The 19579-nt window shown below is 36.2% G+C and overlaps 1 protein-coding gene across 1 annotated transcript in view; it reads right to left on the minus strand.

The window, feature by feature from the left end:
- Nucleotides 1-19579, minus strand: part of LOC130834858 (bifunctional heparan sulfate N-deacetylase/N-sulfotransferase 3) — a 149987-nt gene that overhangs the window by 23388 nt on the left and 107020 nt on the right. Inside the window, exons 6-8 of the mRNA XM_057705855.1 lie at nucleotides 7357-7539; nucleotides 5489-5585; nucleotides 1947-2070 (exon numbers count right to left, since the gene is read on the minus strand). Of these exons, the coding sequence (XP_057561838.1) occupies nucleotides 1947-2070; nucleotides 5489-5585; nucleotides 7357-7539 (404 nt within the window). The remainder of the gene's footprint in view (nucleotides 1-1946; nucleotides 2071-5488; nucleotides 5586-7356; nucleotides 7540-19579) is intronic.

The raw sequence follows: 19579 nt of genomic DNA on the forward strand, positions 1-19579 counted from the left end.
ATGTTAACAGGATTTTAAAGCTCTCCATGTGCCACTCCACCCATCCACTGCCTCCCCAAGTAATTACAAAAAATAATACCAAACCATAAAATATAAAACTAAACTGTATGCATAAATCAAACATTTTTCTTAGAAATTTGGGTTGCAAATCTTGGCTATTTGATCAAAGATGGAGTTTTCTCATTTTCATTTGCCCTGCTTTGCTTGTGCCCTAAGGTGGTGTTTAGGCTGCCTGTTAGTTAGGGCAGCCCTGGTTTTGCCCAATTCTCTAAGAAAGACAGATCCATGTTTCCAGATTAACTGACTGTGCCTGGGCTAATTCTGTAAGTGACCCTGGCACTCTGAGACACATAACCTTCAATCTTGTGGCTCTGTGGACCTAAACGGTGTGGTCCTAGAAGCTGAGGTACTGATGATTCAGGGAGAGGCAAGGCCAGTCTGAGGGCTGAATGCATTTGATGTCCTTGAGAGCGAAGCTCTAGTTATTGCTAACAGATTGACATTTGCAGTTATTATTATTTGCTCCTTGTGTTAATTGTCTTTTAAAAAACACCTAATTTGTCAATCAAAAGTGTTTACAATTGGGGTATTTTTAGTGAATTATAATTAAAATCTTTGTCTTTAGTTTTCTACTTATTTATGCCATATCTTTGTAGACTGCTTAAGGGACTTTTTGCTTCTGTTATAATGCCTATACACATTACTGTCTTATGAACAGCTTTTTTTTTTTTTTAAATTGAATATCCTCAGGGAATCCAAGCATTATTGCATTCCTCTCCACTTCCAAAGCAGTTTTTAATCATGCCCTTTAGTCCTGATGTTAACATCATTTTATTCTACTGTATACAAGCATATATATTGGGTTTGCCAAAAAAGTTTGTTCGGGGAAAACACACATGAACTTTTTGGCCAACCCAATATTTCAGTCAGTGGGAAAACAGCGGCTGAAGTAGTTGATGGATTTCTTGATTCTCACAGCTGTTATTTAACACTACACAATTAATCAATATCAAGCACTGGACTGAAGAATTGGCAGGGAAATATATAACAATTAGAATGCATGTAAACCCTAGCAGGTGCTCAACTTATACTCAGGCCATTTCTTTGGCTTTCCATTTGGACTGCTCACAAGCAACCCTTGAGGGGGTTGATACATATACAATAGAGATCATGCAATTTGACATCCGAAGTTAATATGTAACACTTTTCTGCTAAACTACATGCAAAATGTTTATGTTCATACTCTAAAGTTATTATAAGAATTTACTCTTCTATGCCACTTTCTGCCCAGAATTTATACCTTCAAAGACTTCTAGATACACCTTATGATTAATGTCTGTTTGCAACATTTATTCCTGCTACATTACATATTTTGTGTATATCTGACATTTTAACTTTTAATTTAATTTAACTCTTCCTCAGATCGTTGATATGGTTCTAATTTCAAAGGCCCAAAATTAAATTTTATATATTGTTGATAGCTTTTATTATAGCATTCATTACTCATGAAATGCATACACGTTCCTAGTTTTATTTATTTACCTTTTGTACCAAAGCAAAATTGAAAATTATATTTGTGAACTGCAGCATCACTTAAATGCAAAATGCGTAAGAACAGAAGGTTATGAAAGTGTCTTCTAAAGAGTAGAGAGAAATGAAATTCCTGTGTATTAGGTATTTCTCTGATTTTTTTATCTGTAATTACCATCAAAGATAATTAATGCAAATTAAAATTATATGTGTCTCTTGAGGCGACAAGTCCCTTCGTAAACTGAGAAAAGTTTGTTATGAATAATTTTTGTGCTCCTTCTAGTCAGTCAGTTTCTAAGGCACAGAGGATGACTTTTATTTGTGGCTACAAACTTAAATGTGTATAATTATAAGTGCTAATTTTATACTGTGCACAGTACATATACTTTTAGATTTATACTAATAACCCATCTTACCAATCAATCCCCCTGTGGTAGTTATTTCTATTAAAGAACTGTACCTCCTCAAAGGTTTTTGGGCTGGGGGAGTTACTAAGGATGGAAGGATGCATAACCAGGAACAAATACAAAGCAGTGGTTCCTGAAAAGATAATAGAGGTTCAGAGATTAATTAAACAAAAACACAATCACCTACTATTAGCATTTCAAAGGCATTAATAAACTCAGTATTTCAATGATCCAAACAGATACATATAAGTACTCCTTGAATTAAATTGAATAGATAACCAGCATCTTAAAAGAAGCAAATTCTAAGAAATGAGGACAGTGTGATGTGAGAAAAGGCCTGTTGCAGGAATTGGGAGAACTGGCTTTTGACCTCAGTTAGTCACTGACTTGGTCTGTGACTCTGGCTTTTAGCTTCTTTGTCTTGACTTATTAGTGGAAAATCGCCTGCCTTGATTATTTCCTAGGCTTTCTCTGAGGACGAAAAGACATACTGTACCTGAAGATATTTCGATGTTAACAAAGCACCATATAAATGAAAGCTATCATTATTTAATAGGAGATGTTACATTATCAAGTTAATACTTGGGTTCCTCTATAAAGTTTTTCCTGAGGCCTATGAAAGCTTATTAATTTGAGACAGAATATGAACTTTTAACCAGTTTAAGTTTGAATGCACTTACATACCTATAAAAAGTAGTGTCAAAATGGTTTAAATTGCTAAATTGGAAAAAAATATCGGTGCCCTTAATAGTGATATGACAAAATTTGCATTTTTGGGGAAGAGAATGGCATATCACAGGTACTCATACAGATTTGTTAAAATAACTGTCAACAGCAATATTGTCTAAAACAATGAATTGGAAGAGGCAGTGCTCCTAGATTATATCTGAGCCAAACAATGAACATTTTATCTACAATCACAGATAATCTACGATAAACAAGGTCAAAATGTTCTTCACAAACTTGACTTAAAACAGTGGTTCTCAAACTTTAGCATGCATCAGATTCACCTGGAGCGTTGTTAAAACAGAGAGCTGGCCCCTATCCCAGAGTTTCTGAGTCAGCACACTTTAAGAATCACTGACTTAGAAGAAATATGGGACAAAATCTAAAACTTATTGGGAAAAGAAATGTTCCATTACTTGAAATCCATAGTAAAGTTTTCTAGAGCATGGTCTTTAGAGTCCAATAACTTCTACGATCAGGAGTTTTATTTCTAGCACTTACCAGCTGTGTGAACTTGAACAAAAATATGTAACCTGAGTCTTAGTTTTCTTATCTGTGTAGTGGGGAAGAAAATACTTAGCTCTCAGGGCTTTATAAGGGTCAAGTGAGATAAACTATGTGAAAGTACCTTAATAGCTTCATATCTAAATATTAGTAAGTTATTTTTAAAAATAATTTTATTGAGATAGAATTCAGTAATGTATTTTTTAAAAATTGAAAAGAATATAGTGTTTGTAAGGACAGAAAGAATAGCTATTACAATGTGAAAAAAGAAAGATTAATTTCATTCTCAGATCAACTGATAACATTCTTTTCTGAATTTTTTTTTTTAAGGATTGTATTAAATCATGTTATTTGCCTTTAATAGCATGATGAGCATTAATTAGACAAAAAAATGAATGTGATCTAATCATTTGCATAGTCAATAAAAGGCATGCTGTAATTTATCAGTGGTCAAAAAGTTGTTAAGTTGTGGTTTTTGAATTCTATCTTTACTTACTCATATTCTTGGGCCTGAACAAACTGTCGTGTGTGTGTGTGTGTGTGTGTGTATGTGTATCACAATTACATAATCATAGACACATACATTCAAAAAAAGCTTCAGTTTTGATATTTTCAACACTAAAAATATTTGAATATCCAGATGACTATACATCTATGCAAAATTATTCAGAAAAATACTTTTGGCAAAACTAAAGATAAAAATGAAGCTAATTCATTTTTATGAAACTGATATAAGAAGACATTTGTCCATTTAAAAACTAATCTCATAAAATATTGATATATACAACAATATGGATCAATCTCAAAAGCAATTTGCTAAGTGAAGGAAGTCCAACACAAAAGATTACGTACTTTATGATTCCATTTATGTGAAATTCTAGAAAAGGCAGAAAGTGGCTGTCTGTGGCTGAGGACTGAGGGAAAAAAGACTGGAGAAATTTTTTAGGGAGACAGACGTGTTCTAAATCTTGAATGTTGTAGTGGTTATACCACTGTTTACAATTTCCAAAGTTCATCAAACTGTGCATTTAAAATGGCTGAATTTACTGTGTGTAAATTATACCTCTGTAAAACTGGGAAAAAATTCAGTTTCTGTAAAAAGGAGATAAAAATCCCCTTCCAAAGGTAAATGTCATACACAAATTGTAACATAAACATTTGGCAATCCAATAGAGTTGAAGGCGACAAGTAATAATTCTACCATCTAACTATGATATTAAAATGTCTGCATATCTAGCACAACACAAGAGGAAGCATATCCTGCAGGGCTTTCTGAAGCAAACTTGATCTGCCAAGCTTCAGAGAGAAGATGTGATCGTTAATGACAAAGCTATGTGATGACAGCGGGAGTTTGCTAAAGAGACTTTCTTTTAAATGTCTTTCTAGTTGCTTCTTGACTTTAAGTAGATAAGGACAAGTGAAATAAATAAGGAGAAGAGAACTATTTGTCATATTTATTATTGTTTTCAGATTGATATTTGTAAATGGGACTAAGAGAAAATGAATAGGCTAAACTTACTGTGTACATTACATAGAATTCTCCCCAGTTATTTCTAGAGAAATGAGGAAAGGGAATGTATTCCCCTTAGGAAGGGATATGGTTCAAATGGCTGTTTTCTGTGAAGCCAGAAATGAAGAGCCCCAAATAATTTATCATGCAGGATACAGCCTGAATGTCTGTCATTTTAAAGTTTCCACTGGGCTTCATTTTAATACTGATTCTTACAGAAACAAGAAGTTTATGGGAAAAAACTGCACACCAATTTAAGAAAAGGTGCCAAAGATTTCTCCTGGGCATGAATAAGTACTTTCTTAGCACAAAGTTTTGTCTATGTCTAGGAATTCTGCTTGTCAAACATCCTTACGGACTTTTAGAAAATAGTCATTTCTGCAAGAAACAGTTTAGAAATAAACTATATCAGGAAGATGGCAGGAAGAGGCTAAATTTCTGGAAGAGTTATAGGTACTTATATGTGTCCATCTAGACTTTTGATTAAATCCTGTCAGTCACTCTCCAAGCACATGATTAGTTCTGATTTTAGAAATGTTAATAACACCCCTTTTCAATTAAGATCTTTGGAAAAAAATAACATTTGCCACCAGATTGACTGCTGGATATTCAAACTGTGTGACATCTATTTTCATCCTTTTTACTTAAAAAAACACATTGTTAAGCTAGACAAAGATTATGTCAGAGAATAAAATGTTACTCATTCATAAATATGCAGAGGTAGTTTGAGAAGTCATTGTGACAAGAATTCACTGTCTAGTCATCAGGATTTTTACACTGGTTGGTTAATTATAACATAACAAGTTCTTACCAGTTTTCTGGGGTCCTATTACCAAGAATTTTGGTAAGCGATCACAGGTTTTTTCTTTAGACCAAATGTCTCTGTGGCGTTTATCATCACAAGGATTCTAAACAGGAGAAGAAAATAGAGATGTATTTTTTGTGGGTGACCATTGTGTGCTAGAGTTTTTCAACTTTTGTCCTTGAAAAGATATCCCAGGAAAGAAGATATCCCTTGAAGTGGCATCATGGAAGATTTCAAATAACTCCTTTCCATTCTGAAGTTGAGTGTCTACTGAGGAGGTGAGGGAGGGGAGACATTTCCAACATGGGTAAATTGGAAATAGCACTTCAGGTTTAATATTTTTTTCTGCTACTGGCAGTTCTATGTCTTAATTGTGTGTGGAACATCCTTAATTTTAACTGTTAAGTGCATATTATATAAAAAATTAACAGCCTTTTTAAATACTATTCAGGAATAGGCAAACAGGAGAACACTTTCTATTCAGTTAATACTATAGATACGTGTAATTAAATAAACCTTCTGCTTATTTACAATAAGCAACAGATTTTAAGACTAAAGTGAGAGTTTTCTTTTTGGCTGTTGGTCTAGAAAAAAGTGGCTTCACCTGAAATAATAATGATTTCAGTTTAAAAATAAGGCATTAAATTAGCAGGAAAGTTTCATGTCTTTCCAGTGGCTAACAATTTGGTGATGTTCTGTAGTGGTTAACATAAAAAGATGGGTGTTTTAAAATCTTAACTACAAAATAATATAATTCTACAGTGATAATTCTACAACCACCAACTTTAACCTACTAAAATGTGTAGTTACGTTTCTTCTTGGGGTTATCTGTTTGTGCCCAGGAGGTAATCAGCTTAAGTTCAGAGCTAAATGAATAGAAGTGCAGAGCTTACTGCAACTTCACTCTGTGAAATTTAGTGGGTTCTACTTCTGAATATCATTATTGTTATACATTCAGTTCTGTCAGTAACTCTCATTTAGAACATTGATTCAGAGTGCAGTGGCCTGGAACTCATTCCTACTCTGTCACATAGCAGCTGTATGACCTTGCTTAAGTGTTTCAGCCTTTTTGTGCCCCAGTTTCTTCATCTGTAAAATGGGGATAATAACTACACCTACCTCATAGGTTAGTTGTGAGGATTAAATGAACGAACACGTGTAAAGAACCCAGTTAGACATACAATAAGCACTATGTAGTTATTTGCTAAGATTATTACTTTCCCCAGATCACGGGGTGGGCAACCTAAGCTCAAAGTAGGTTTCTGCAATTCTAGACACATGAGAACATAAGCTTTGAAATCTGCGTTACGCCTGGAACAGTCTGAATACACCGTATTTCTGTGACATTTTCTCTTAAGAAGCTCAATGATTTTGCCACTAAACACTTTCCCCACGTCCAAAGTAATTCCATACTGATACTTCTAAAAGCTGCCTATATTCTGCAGCTGCTGGTGTACCTCATGGTTCAGAGGCAGATGTCAGTTCTGAACTCGTCTCACCTACCCCTGTAATGTCATTTATTCATGAGAGGTGATGTGTTACAGGCTGAGCAGCTGGCTACCTGTCTAACACATGCCTAAACCATCTTCTGCTCTTTCAGCCTACTGCAGCCTGCAAATTGATCCCTCCCTCCTGACTCAAAACATCACATCCACTGAACCTCTCACTGAGCTTTCAGAATTCCATAGTTTCTAATGGGCACAGGAACAGAGAATCTGGCCAACTATGGAGTTTCTCAAATCTACTAACATTTCCAAAATGTACGTTATGTTTTCCCCATAATGCCTTCACTTTTCAGATTTGCATTACCTCATAAAACTCCAAGATATGTTTGTGGGATTAATTACTAATACCAATTATTGAGCCAATCTTACCTGCCAGAGAGGGTCTTTTTGATCAGGAAAGAGCTCAAAATATTTGTGAGCCAGCTGCACTGGAGGCAGAGTCTGAAGTCGCAAGTTGGTCCAGCTCTGCACGAAGTTGGCAAGATTGACAAATGTGTATAATCCCAGTCGGTCATTCCCATAGTTAGACAAATGGGTCATGAAAATGCTGATCTGAAAAAGGCAAAAGAACCTCAGTGTAAACATGAGTCATTTTAACCCTAGGGGGCAGTGCAATCACAGGAATGCTAGTTTTTTTTAAGAAGTTTTTGCACAGGGTTTCAATTCATGAAATGTTTTTGGATTTTGGACATATCTCAAATACTCTCACTATATTAATGCACTCTGGAGGATTTGTTATTAGCAAAACATGGTGAGCATTTTTTCCCTGAGGTTTTAATGTATTTCATAACAAAAAATGAGTCCAACTGCCATAGACCCACATTGGTACAATTAGATTGATGCTGAATAACATGTCCTAGATGTTCACACATAATGGCTTCATGATATGTGAACTATTCATAATTCGAGGCAGCAGGAGGTTGGGGTTTTGTAATTTCAATCAACTTAATCTGGTTTGTAACATAGCACATAGAGTTAACGGGTATAAATAATCAATGAGTTGTTGCTTTTTGCATTCACCGAATATCCTCTGATTTATTAGAAACCATAATCACGAAAAACTAGTGACTGAATTTTTACTAGAATAACTATCAACTGTTTTCCATCAATGACACTCTGAAACCCTTTTCCATATTTATTGAGTCTGCTATTTCCAACATCAAATACCTCCTTTAAGAAAACTTGTCAATGCTCAGCTAGATAAAGTAAACTCTTCCTACGGAAGCAGGTGTCCTAGATTGAATCCACGCATTGAAAAAAAATTATAACAAACATGGGGATCTTTTTTATAATAAAATAAATTTGAATTCTCTAGGTTTAATTAGGTCAGGAATGTAGAATGGGCGTTTTTTAAGCTACTGCTGTACGTGAATGCTAGTAGCTCTTGGTGGTTAGTGTTGACACATGGAAATAATTCTACATGAGCTTTTCAATGGCAATGAAAACCACTGTGGTATTTATGCTGCTGTAAGAAGATCATAAAAATAATTCATGTGATAATAGTTTGCTCCTACAATATATAAAGTCATGTGAATGAATAGTAATACTGGTTATTATAATCATTATAATAATGACTAGAACAGGTTCATTCATTAAGAGACTGAGAGAAATATTTAAGAAAATTTACTAAGGTAAAGTGGCAGAGATGAGAGAAAGTTTTGATATAAATAATCAGAAAAAATATAGTTACTTACAACTGTGAATAAAAAGAAACAGTGATATCCTATATTCTATACAACAAACCACACAGACTTTAACATGAAAAGCTTCAAGTGTGATCAAGAATATTTAATAGTGTTTCTATTCACTTTGCTGAATATAGTTTAAATCTTAGAACTTTCACAGACAAAAATACTTTAAGGGTGATTTTAAATAGCTACCAGCAGCCTGATGCAGTCATAGAATTGATATGTAAGACTTTTACCATTTGGCGTATTTGTGAAAAATAAGACTCTTAAAACTTAACCTTCTGGTTATTTTTTATAGTAGCTTCAACTGTTTGACCTTTCCCATCTCCTCCTTTTTTCCTCCAAAATTTGTCAAAACAGTAGGCTATTGAGAGATTTAAGAAAATCATACTTATAAAGAAGATGTGGCACACATATACAATGGAATATTACTCAGCTGTAGAAAGGAACAAAATTGAGTTATTTGTAGTGAGGTGGATGGACCTAGATAGAGTCTGTCATACAGAGTGAAGTAAGTCAGAAAGAGAAAAACAAATACTGTATGCTAATACATATGTATGGTACTGATGAACCTAGTGGCAGGGGAAGAATAAAGACGCAGATGTAGAGAATGGACTCGAGGACACAGAGAGGGAAGGGGAGGCTGGGACATAGTGAGAGAGTAGCATTGACATATATACACTACCAAATGTAAAATAGCTAGTGGGAAGCTGCTACAGAGCACAGGGAGATCAATTTGATGCTTTGTGACGACCTAGAGGGGTGGAATAGGGATGGTGGGAGGGAGGCTCAAAAGGGAGGGGATATGGGGATATATGTATACATATAGCTGATTCACTTTCTTGTACAGCAGAAACTAATACAACATTGTAAAGCAATTATACTCCAATAAAGGTGCATATATAAAAAAAGAAAACCATACTTAAATCTGGAAGTTCTTTACTAATATCTGTTCAAGGCAGTCTTTCATCATTTGTTTTATATGCTGCACTTTTCAATGTAGCCCAATAACAATGGCAAAATTATACTTCAAGTGCCTTTCTATTAATTTTTTTATACAATATAAAAAAATCTGTTAACCTAGTTAGCTACTAATTCAAATTTGCTTTATCTTTATGAAAGATGTATCAAAAAATCTGTGTCTATATTTCACTTGAATAATATCTGCATTGGACAGAAAATGAAAAACTTAGAGATACTGTATGACTTTCTGATACTAATACATTTGACGTCCCTTTGAATTTACTTTTCAATCTTGGAAAGCATTTTATGCTGTGACATTTAAAGCAGAGTGCCACTTTTTAAATTGTATGAGTGTAGATAGTAAAAAATGCTACTGTCTCTGGTAAAAACCGGAGTGACCCAAAGTGAGTGACCCAAAGTGAGTATGAGCTTGTTGATGACATTGCTTTTGCTGAAACTCAACTTGATTGGCAAGAATTAAGGTAATATTTATAAGGTGTTGAAATTAATCCTGTAAAAGAAAAGCTACTTAACCTCCAAGCAGGGAACCTTTCCTAGGTTTTCAATTCTATTTTCGTATATCTACTTTAACATAATGCAAAGTGTACCATAAGCAAAAGGACTACTTCAAAGTGATGGTTTTGTAATGCATGTCACCTCATGACACTTTTAGGCTTTGGACTCAAGCCTGGGCTTTGTTTTGTGCTCCTAAAGAAATACAAGGCCATAAAAGGAATATATAATTGGTCAGGACATAAAACACTTCAATTTCTTTTTAAACTTTTATGGGGGGGGTGAATCACAATATTATCTCTACACATGGAACACTGTCTATATCTTTTGCTGAACACATCACCTCTCTGTTTTCCTTATTATTGCTGAGTTAGGAAGGTATGCACAACAAGCAACAGGACAGGTGGGGACAGATATACAATGAGAAGGTTTTGGTCAAAAATTAGCTTGCTTCCCAAATAGTATTTCTTCTTCTGTTCTGATCTGTGTTAACTGTAGTGCCACTTCTTGGCAGTTCCTCACCTGACAACATTGTCTGCACAGAAGAGAAAAGAAACGAAGAAGCAGCTTAAAAAGGTTGCCATTTCAGGGAACGTAGATGTTAGTCTTTTCCTAAAGAAGATGCCTTTATAATTTTAAGAGTGTTTCAGAACTGAGGGGTTTTGTTTTGTTTGTTTTGTTTTAAAAAAAGAATTGAATATATCAAAATAATCTTTACTTTACATGCAGAATCCAATGAGAAGGAAAATGTCCAAAGAAGTTACAGTTGCATTTCTATAACAGTTTTTGCTGTAAGCACACTACAAGCAATTCTCATTGTTACCCAAAAGACTAATCCAGCCACTTAAAACTCAGATCATTGGAAACTGCCAAAGGCATAAAGTTCATCTGATTAACAGCTGAAAAAAATTCTAGCCCGATAAACATAGATTTGTATAACAAGATGCTTATCTATGATTTTTTTTCTGTAAAAGGCAAATGGTAAGTGCCAAATATCACATATACTGGCATTTGTAAGAAAGGAAACTGATACCAATTGTAAAAGTGTGGCTAAGAGAAAGATATGGGAAGCTTTATCTGCACTTTCCAGCCTCTGATAAGTTCCAGGTACTGGAGATGGATGAATCACTACCAAGAAGAATAAGGAGCAAAACATGGGTCCTGGTGCAAAAGCCGTTGACGATGCAGTAATTATTCTGTGTTTTGAGAAGGTCAGGGGAGGGAAGAGGAAATTAGGGTGTAAAAAAAGTATGTTACTTATAATATTTACTATAAACTATGCCATTTATGACCATGCTGCTTAGTTAAAATCCACAAACATTTTTCTTTTCCTATTAGCCAGATGCTCTGATTGGTTCTGGAGGGGTGCAAATATAAATATGATGCTCATTCTTTTTAAGTCTTGTGTGTGAAAAACTTTAGAATTCAAAAGGCACAAAGGAGTTTATAGTGAAAAAACTTTTACCTCTTACCTCTGTTCTTTAGCTAACCAGTTTTGTTTTGTTTTGGTATCCGTCCAGGTGACCAAAGATTCAAGAGCCTTAGCATATATACAAATCACGTAGGAAGTTTACAGAAGTTCAGATTGCCAGACCTTGCACTCAGAGATTCTGATTTTCTAGGTCTGGAGGGTGGCCTGGTTCCTGCATTTTAGAGAATCATCCCTAGTTTTCTGGATGCAGGTGCCACTGGAATATGATTTGAGGAAAACTGGCCAGACCCATGGTTTATTTCCATAGAAAAGATTTTGTTCACCAAAAGCCACCAACTTTTCTATAGTGGTCCTTTTGAATACATTTTAAAAACAAGCATGTCAAATTCATGAATATGTTTTGATGTGCTGGGCTTAGAGCATGGCACAAAGAACAACTTGGTAAGTGCCCTTGGCCATGCCTTTGGAGGGCTTCTGCACTGCTGACATATGTGTGGAGATGCACAAAAGATTGCAAAAAAAAGAACTGGTCCATATAGACATGTTCAGTTGGTTCCTAAACCCCCTTCAATCCTGATTTTTTTGGTTTGTTCGTTTGCTTGTTTGTTTGTTTGTTTTTACCAAAGCAAAATTATTCTGTTTCCTCATGTACCTCTCAGGTGCATATTGTCTTATAACTTCTTAATTTAATAGGCTGCTTTCCATGTTCATTTTTACTTTATTTCATAGCATTTAAAATATTGTCTGGAAGAGGACAAGCATACTGCAATTAACTGCTTTAGGGGAAAAAAATAAGGAAAACAGTTTATTTTTATGGGGTAGTGATCAAACTGGAAGTTTTATTACCATGAAAAATATATGAGTTTCACCACTGTCAAGATGGTACTTCATTACATGAGCATGTCTCTTTTTTGGAAAATAAGCTAAAAATTCTGAGGAGAAGAGTCTTCTGATGAGGCACTGGGCTTTAAATGTTCTAAATGTATAGGACCTCCAATTCTGTAATTTCTCAGTTCAAACCCTCTGCCCTCTATTCCTCACTGCCTTCTGAATTAAGTAAAATTCAAGATGTCATCCTAAATTACACCATGATCTCAGGTTATCTTTCCAATCTTATCTGTGCTTGGGGGTACCAGTCAGCTTGCTTTCCTTACTGCTCCCCAGTGTTCCCTAGACTCACCTACCTCCATGCTCTGTTTATGCTCCCCTAACCCTAACCCTAACCCTAGAGTTTCTTCCCTCTAGAATACACTGCCTCGCTTTTCTTCTTCTGTCAATCCTGTGTACCCAGAGGGTTACATCTACCTTTTCAGATCTCTCCAGGCAAATGCAATCTTTAAAAAATTTGAGCCCCAGAGCATTATGATTTAGTCTTTCTGACATTTTCTTACTCTGACTTGTATTATGTTTTTGAAAAATACTTGTTTTATTTGTGTCTAGATTATAAGTTCCTTGGGGTCTGGCATGGGGCCTTTTTCAACTTTATTCTCTGAGCTGCCTATGATATATAGTATGTGCCTTGACTTGGCACCAATAATCTTGCTTAAGCAGTTGGGAAATCTAGGGTCAGTTGTTTTTTTCAGGGCCATTCCTTCTGCTAATCCTTTTGCACCATTCAAATTGTGAGCCTCCTCAATGATTTATCCTGTCCCTTTCAACTTTGTCCCCATTTGCTCTGTACTCTTCCCCCTCAACTCTGCCCTCCCAGTCTCCACTTATTATTTTTTAACCACCCATTTCCTTCTGTTTCATGTGAAACTTCCATCCTTTGTAAATAAATGATATCTTTAGGACTTTGACTTTGACCTACATGGTAGTTAAGAAAGTGGGCTCTGCCACATACTGACCTTAGCAAGTTAAACTCTCAGTACTTTAATTTACTTAATTAAAAGGGGAAAAAGGGGTAGAATAATAGTAACTCCCTCACACGGTTGTTGTGATGACTAAATGTAATAAAACAAAACATTTAAAGCACTGCTTGACACAGTAATTGCTTAATAAATATCGTTGTTATTGTTTTTGTTGCTATATTACTATGGCTTTGCAGGAACATCATTTCTCAATTGTAGCTTCTTTCCAGCAGCTCATCAACCTCATCTATACCTCTAGTCTCTTAATCCCTTCATTTTTTCTGCATCTGTCAATGTTCATCTGATCACTTCCTCCACCAGGCAAGATTCTATTGTCCATAATTTGAACTTCTCTCCCACTATCACCCTCAGATTCCCAACCATCTTTTTGCTTTCAGTGCTCTGCAGGTTTGAGACTTTGGATCAATTTTCCATTCAATTTCTTCACAACCACATATGAACCGTTCCGCACAGCTAGAGAAAAAAATATATAACGGGAGCTATTCAGGTCACGTAAGCACACGATCCCCAATTTCAATGGAATCCTCCATACTACTGGGTATTCTTTTTACTTATTCTTTATCTCCTTGCTCTTCAGTTTCCTTCAGCGGCTATTTCAAACTCTCATTCTCCTCTTGAGGCCTTTTGCTCGGTTTCCACTCTCCCTAATCTCCCTAGTTCGTCATCCCATGATTAATGGGGAGTACTGGTCATGAGGCAGGAACGTTCAACTTCCTACCTATCTCCATAGACATCTGTCTTCTAAAAATCCCTCCTGGCACTTCCAGTGTCAGGCGGAGATATTCCATTTCGTATTCAAGACTAATATATCTCCAAGTGCTTTTTACCCCATCTACTTTCAACTCCCAAGAGATCTCATTCTATCACTTATTCCTCAGTTTTCCTCTATTTTTAATCCTCTCTACTGGTCCTTCCCTAATGCCTGAAAACATGCTTGAGTCTCTAGCATCTTAGGCTCTCTCTTGAGCTTTCTTCTTTCCTAGACACTGTTCTTCTCAGGAGAGAAGGTCTTCAAAGGAGCAGTGTATAGGTGCTGTGTTTACTCCTCATTTCCATTCACTTTTTAAAAGAATTTTGCTTAATTTTTTTTATTGGCGCATAGTTGATGGACAACGTTATAGAAGTTACAGGCGTACAATATAGTGATTCATAATTTTTAAAGATGATACTCCATTTACAGTTATTACAGAACCGTTCACTTTTTAGTCCTCTGTAATCTGGCTTTTGTTCCCACCACTCCATTGAAAATGCCTTGTTAAAGGGGAGCAACTCCAAACAGAACATCTGCAGTCTTAAAAATCATTGTGTAACTCATGTATTAAGCACTTCACATTCATGGGAGATAATCACGAACGTAACCTTATTGCTTTTTTGCACTGTGCCTTTAACATTTATTCAGTGTGGGTGGTTTTCCCCTTATCCCTGGATGGAGGCTAGGGGAGGCAGGGAGGCAGCATGGCCTCCCTAGTTTCTTCTGTGAACAGAAAGCTCTCATGTTTTAAGTTGCTAACACAGTCTTGGTTTAGTAGTTTAAATACCCTGGTCCGGAAAATAATCAAAACTCCAAACTTGTTGCATTATTCAATCTTCTCCTGTCTCTCAGCTGCGACCTGGTGCAGGAGAGAATCTGCAAGAGAGGCTGAGAAGAGAGCCTGATTGATTCTTCTCCAGCGGGTGATTTTATTCTTTGTCTTGCTAGCTGAAGTTTCTGATCCCTTAGTGTTTGGGACATGGAGATGAAGGAGGGAAAGGGAGACAGTGAATTATTATGTGATTGATTATGTCATAAGATGGTGTATGTTTAAAGCCATTTGAGATCTTTGGAGACACTTCTTCTAGGCCCACCAATGCAATTTCCTTTATAAGGCTAGTGCATCCCCCAGTCCTTTCAGGAGTCCTTTGAAAAGGATTCCCAGATATCATTCCTACTAAGAATTCCACATCTGGGCGCTGAGATTTAGGGCCCTTTGACCTGACTTTGGAAGAGAGGGCACATACTTCTTAGATGTGGCTCCGTCCTCTTCTGACACAGACCACTTTAGCCAGTCTCTCTCTCATGCTTTAGTTTTACGAGTCATGAGGCAGACAGCAGCCCAATATGTCCCTCTTCTGGGAACCCACACCCAGCTCTCTGACCTCTCCGGTGACCCTCACGCCAGAGCTGAGATGAGCAGCAGGACGGGCATTCGCCTCTGCTCTCCTGTGGGTAGAAGGCTGTGGGGATCCGGCTCACTGCACAGCACAGTTCTCTCCAAAAAGCTTCCTCACAAATTCTCCTTAATTTCCAGGAACTCGATCATTTTATCCTGGATGCGTGTGAGATATTAGAAATCTTTTTCATGGTGGTCCATTCACAGCTCACTTTGTTGCTAATATCTTCTAAATTTTTGTGCCGTTACAACTATTTTATGCTAAAAATTATTTTCATTAATTTTATCACCTTGTCCAGTGGAAGAAAAGAGACGTCACTTTCATTTTTATGACAAATTCATTGAGTACCGTTTTTCTACCTGGCTTGTGCCTTAGTCATCATTTAAGAATCTCAAAGGAAAGCTCAACTGCAGAATAATCTGGCAAAAGGCCCTGAACATTTTGAATTTGGGATCTGATAGGCTTTACAGGAGAGTTGGAAGGGTAAATCAATTGCTCTCAATTAGTGACAGGTTTCAAAGGTACAGTGATGAGGTCAATGTAATTTAAAGCAATTTAACTTGGAATATTTGTCTTTTTTATAACATTTATGTCTCTCACTTAATTTTTCTGGCTATACATTTAGAACTGCAAGTTCAGCCCTTTTATTACAAGCTAATGATTGATGATCAATTAACATTTCTTTTAGGTGCCAGAGGAAGTGATTCCATTGGTTTAATGCATTGCCATTACTTCAGCTGCTGAACAAATGTTTACATGCATAAGAGTGCTCACAGCTCTCAGACCACCAATTTTCAGTGAATTTTGCATTGTGTACCTTGGGTGTGCTGCTTTGATACTGTCTCTGCATTACTCTGAAAGATCCTGTTGCAGTTATTTAGAGACTAGACAACAGCTGCTCTTGTTCTATTAGACTTACAACGTGACAGGATGATGAATGCAGTTACAGCTTACGATAGATTTAAAAATGATTAATTAAGAGAAATCCTTATTTAAGCAGCAATGTAGTACGAAGGTTATATTCAATTTTGCAATGCAAACATTTTTTTTGTCCTAGCAGAAAACATTTTGTTTCTTAGTTTTAAAGCACTGCTTCCACGGCATAATGAAGATGTAGAGAGGAGATGAAATTACACCTCCCTTAAGGTGTTTAATTTAATGGAAAATAACCTGACAGAATTTTAAAAAATCCTTCAAGTAAATGGAAGGATGAAAATCTGATTTTGGCTTGTATGTGAACGAATTACATTTAGGTAATCACAGAGATCAGCTTCATCATCAGGAGGTTTCAATTAATTGTGTTTGGTCACAAAGCTGATTTCACACTGGGGGCAAAAACAACCATGCCAAAGAAGTGTATTTATTTTGTATAGAAAAGCTAGGTTTTTAAAAGCTAGGAACTAATTGTTTTCAAGTTTCTAAATATTAAAAAACATTAGAAATTTTCTTTTTAATTATTTATTTTAAGGCAGCCCCTCTAATAAAGTGATTTGTAAAATGTGGACAGATTTTGGGAGCATTCATTTTGCACAGAAATTTATGTAGAGAGTGAGGACTCAGAGGACAAGAAAGAACAATACTAAAGAATAAACACCAGGTATTAACTGAGTCACTAAGGTCTCTATACCTTCAACGAGAGGAAAAATACCAGGGCTTGACTGGGCCTACACAGGCCACAGGTTACTGTCTTGACTTAAAAAAAAAGACATCTTAAGAAATAAAGTTTGGGATGTGAGGGTGATCTGGCTGCACATCTGTCACTCCATTGATCGCCAGGGTTGATTCGGCTGATGTGGCTGGCTAGGTTGTGTCCCCTTCCTCCCTCACCGCTCCATGTGTGTCCCTTCCGAAGCTGTGTGCTCAGTCGAAGAGGACGACCTTCCCCGATAGAGGAGGACCGTTCTTCGGTCAAGGGTATACGAGTAGCTGCGCTGCCCTGCTATAATCTCCAAACAAGCTCTCAAAAAATAAACTTTGGCACAAGATAATAGAGGTGAAGTAGTTCTTTTAGGGCTTGAAGGAGACCAATCCAGATGCAAGAGTCGGCTAAGGTGCCGTATGAAACTTAATTAAAAGCAAGATAACTAGAAGGGCATTTCTGAAGAGATGGGTAAAGAGGAGAAATAGAAAGGATTCAAAACCCTTATGAGTCTGCACAGCTAGAGGCTACCTACTGCCAAAGCTGCTGGGGCCTCTTTCAACTCCAGTGAGAACAATACCACGATAGAGGTTTCTAAAAGGTGATGAGGTCATAAGAGATTGTAACTAAACCAAGTGCCTATTTAAAAAAAAAATTGTAGTAGGAACCCCACATTTGGTCTATAATTTCTTATTATTGCTTTAAGTTATAGGTCTTTTAAAATAACTTATTTATAGATACAAATCTGTAAGTAACACTACTATGTAATGAGGAGTTATATTTTCTAAAAGTGAATTATCTGAGGAATTAGGTAAATCAGCTTAAGAAGAAGTGGAGTATTAAAATGTTTCCTTTCTGAAACTGTCAACCCTTTCACACAGTAGCAACTACCCAGAACTACATGTAACAGGTACAAGGAAGTTTAATGAGGTTATGAGATTTGAAGTGTAGATTCTGTCTTCTACTGAGGTCAACATTTTCACAGTGACTCAAAGGAAAATTCTAAAAATATTTGCTTGGATATCCTCCTCCCCCTCATCATCACCATCATCACCATCACCATCACCATCACCATGACAATCAGGAAAGCCTCAGACAGATTAGAACTTTGAAAGAATTGCAACGGTTTTCATAAATGGTTTCATTAAAAACCAATGTCTAGGGAATAGTGCCCGTTGAATAAGAAAATTTGCCTCATTTGGTGGATAACTGGGCAGAAGGGAGGAGGGACGGTTTCTCCTGTCCCTTCTAACTATGAAGGGAATTTTCTATACTTTTCTAAATATTGCTGCTATTTCAAGCTTTACACAGAACTCTACTATGACACTCACTTGTGTTACTTTGGAGGATGAAGAAGTAAACCTCCAGGTGTTCAAGTGCTTCATCTGTAAAGATGGGATGATAATTATATTCCCCAAAGGTTCAGGCTGCAATGCATGATTTCTTAACTTCCCTCTCTGCTTAAAGTATGCAAACTAGTACTAGACTTTCCAGACATTTCTGTTCTTGGATGTCTACATTCTTCCTTTACAGATGTTTATCTCTCACTACTAACTTCTGATAAGTTCTCTAACCCTGTAGCTACCACCCTGACTTTAGGCCTCACTGCTTTTAAAACTTATTTTGGTTAGCTAATATTGCATCATATAAAATTCTAAAGGCACGGGAAGGTATACAGTAAAAAATCTTCTCCTTCCTGTCCTTAAGTTACTCAGTTCTTTTACCAAGAAGCCACCAATATCATCAGTGTGTGTATTCTTCCAGAAATAGTCTATGTATACAAAACCAAGCATGTATATGTATTCCTCCTCTTCTTTTTTTATTTTTAAAACACAAATGGAAACAGTTTAAAACAAACTGTACACACAGTTTTATGCCTTGATTTTTTTTAAACTTAAATCTTGGAAATTTTTCAGTATGAATGCATGAGGGACTTCCTCATTCTTACTGTAGAGATGTACTATAATTCTGTTGTATGGCTTGCTCTAATTATCCAATGAGTCCTTGTGATTTCTATGCTACTATGAATAAACCTGTATGTATCAGTTCACTCTTTTGCAAGTACACCAGAGCATAAATTCTTGCAAATGGAATTGCTGAGGAGAATATGTGCATTTGTAATACTGATAGATATTGCCAAGTTGCCTTTCATAGAGATTGTACTAATTTACACTCCTACTAGCAATGTGTAAGGGTTAGACTTGTTACTTTATGCCTGAAGCACTCTAATAACTTCCTGAATGATCTAGTCACTTTTATTTCCCCCACTCTGTTATATCCCTTATGCTAACACCAGAAAAATCCTCCTAAAGCAAAACTCCTTTGCTTAGAAAAC

The sequence above is a fragment of the Hippopotamus amphibius genome, chromosome 13 (assembly GCF_030028045.1).
Source record: "Hippopotamus amphibius kiboko isolate mHipAmp2 chromosome 13, mHipAmp2.hap2, whole genome shotgun sequence".
Taxonomy (NCBI): Eukaryota; Metazoa; Chordata; class Mammalia; order Artiodactyla; family Hippopotamidae; genus Hippopotamus; species Hippopotamus amphibius.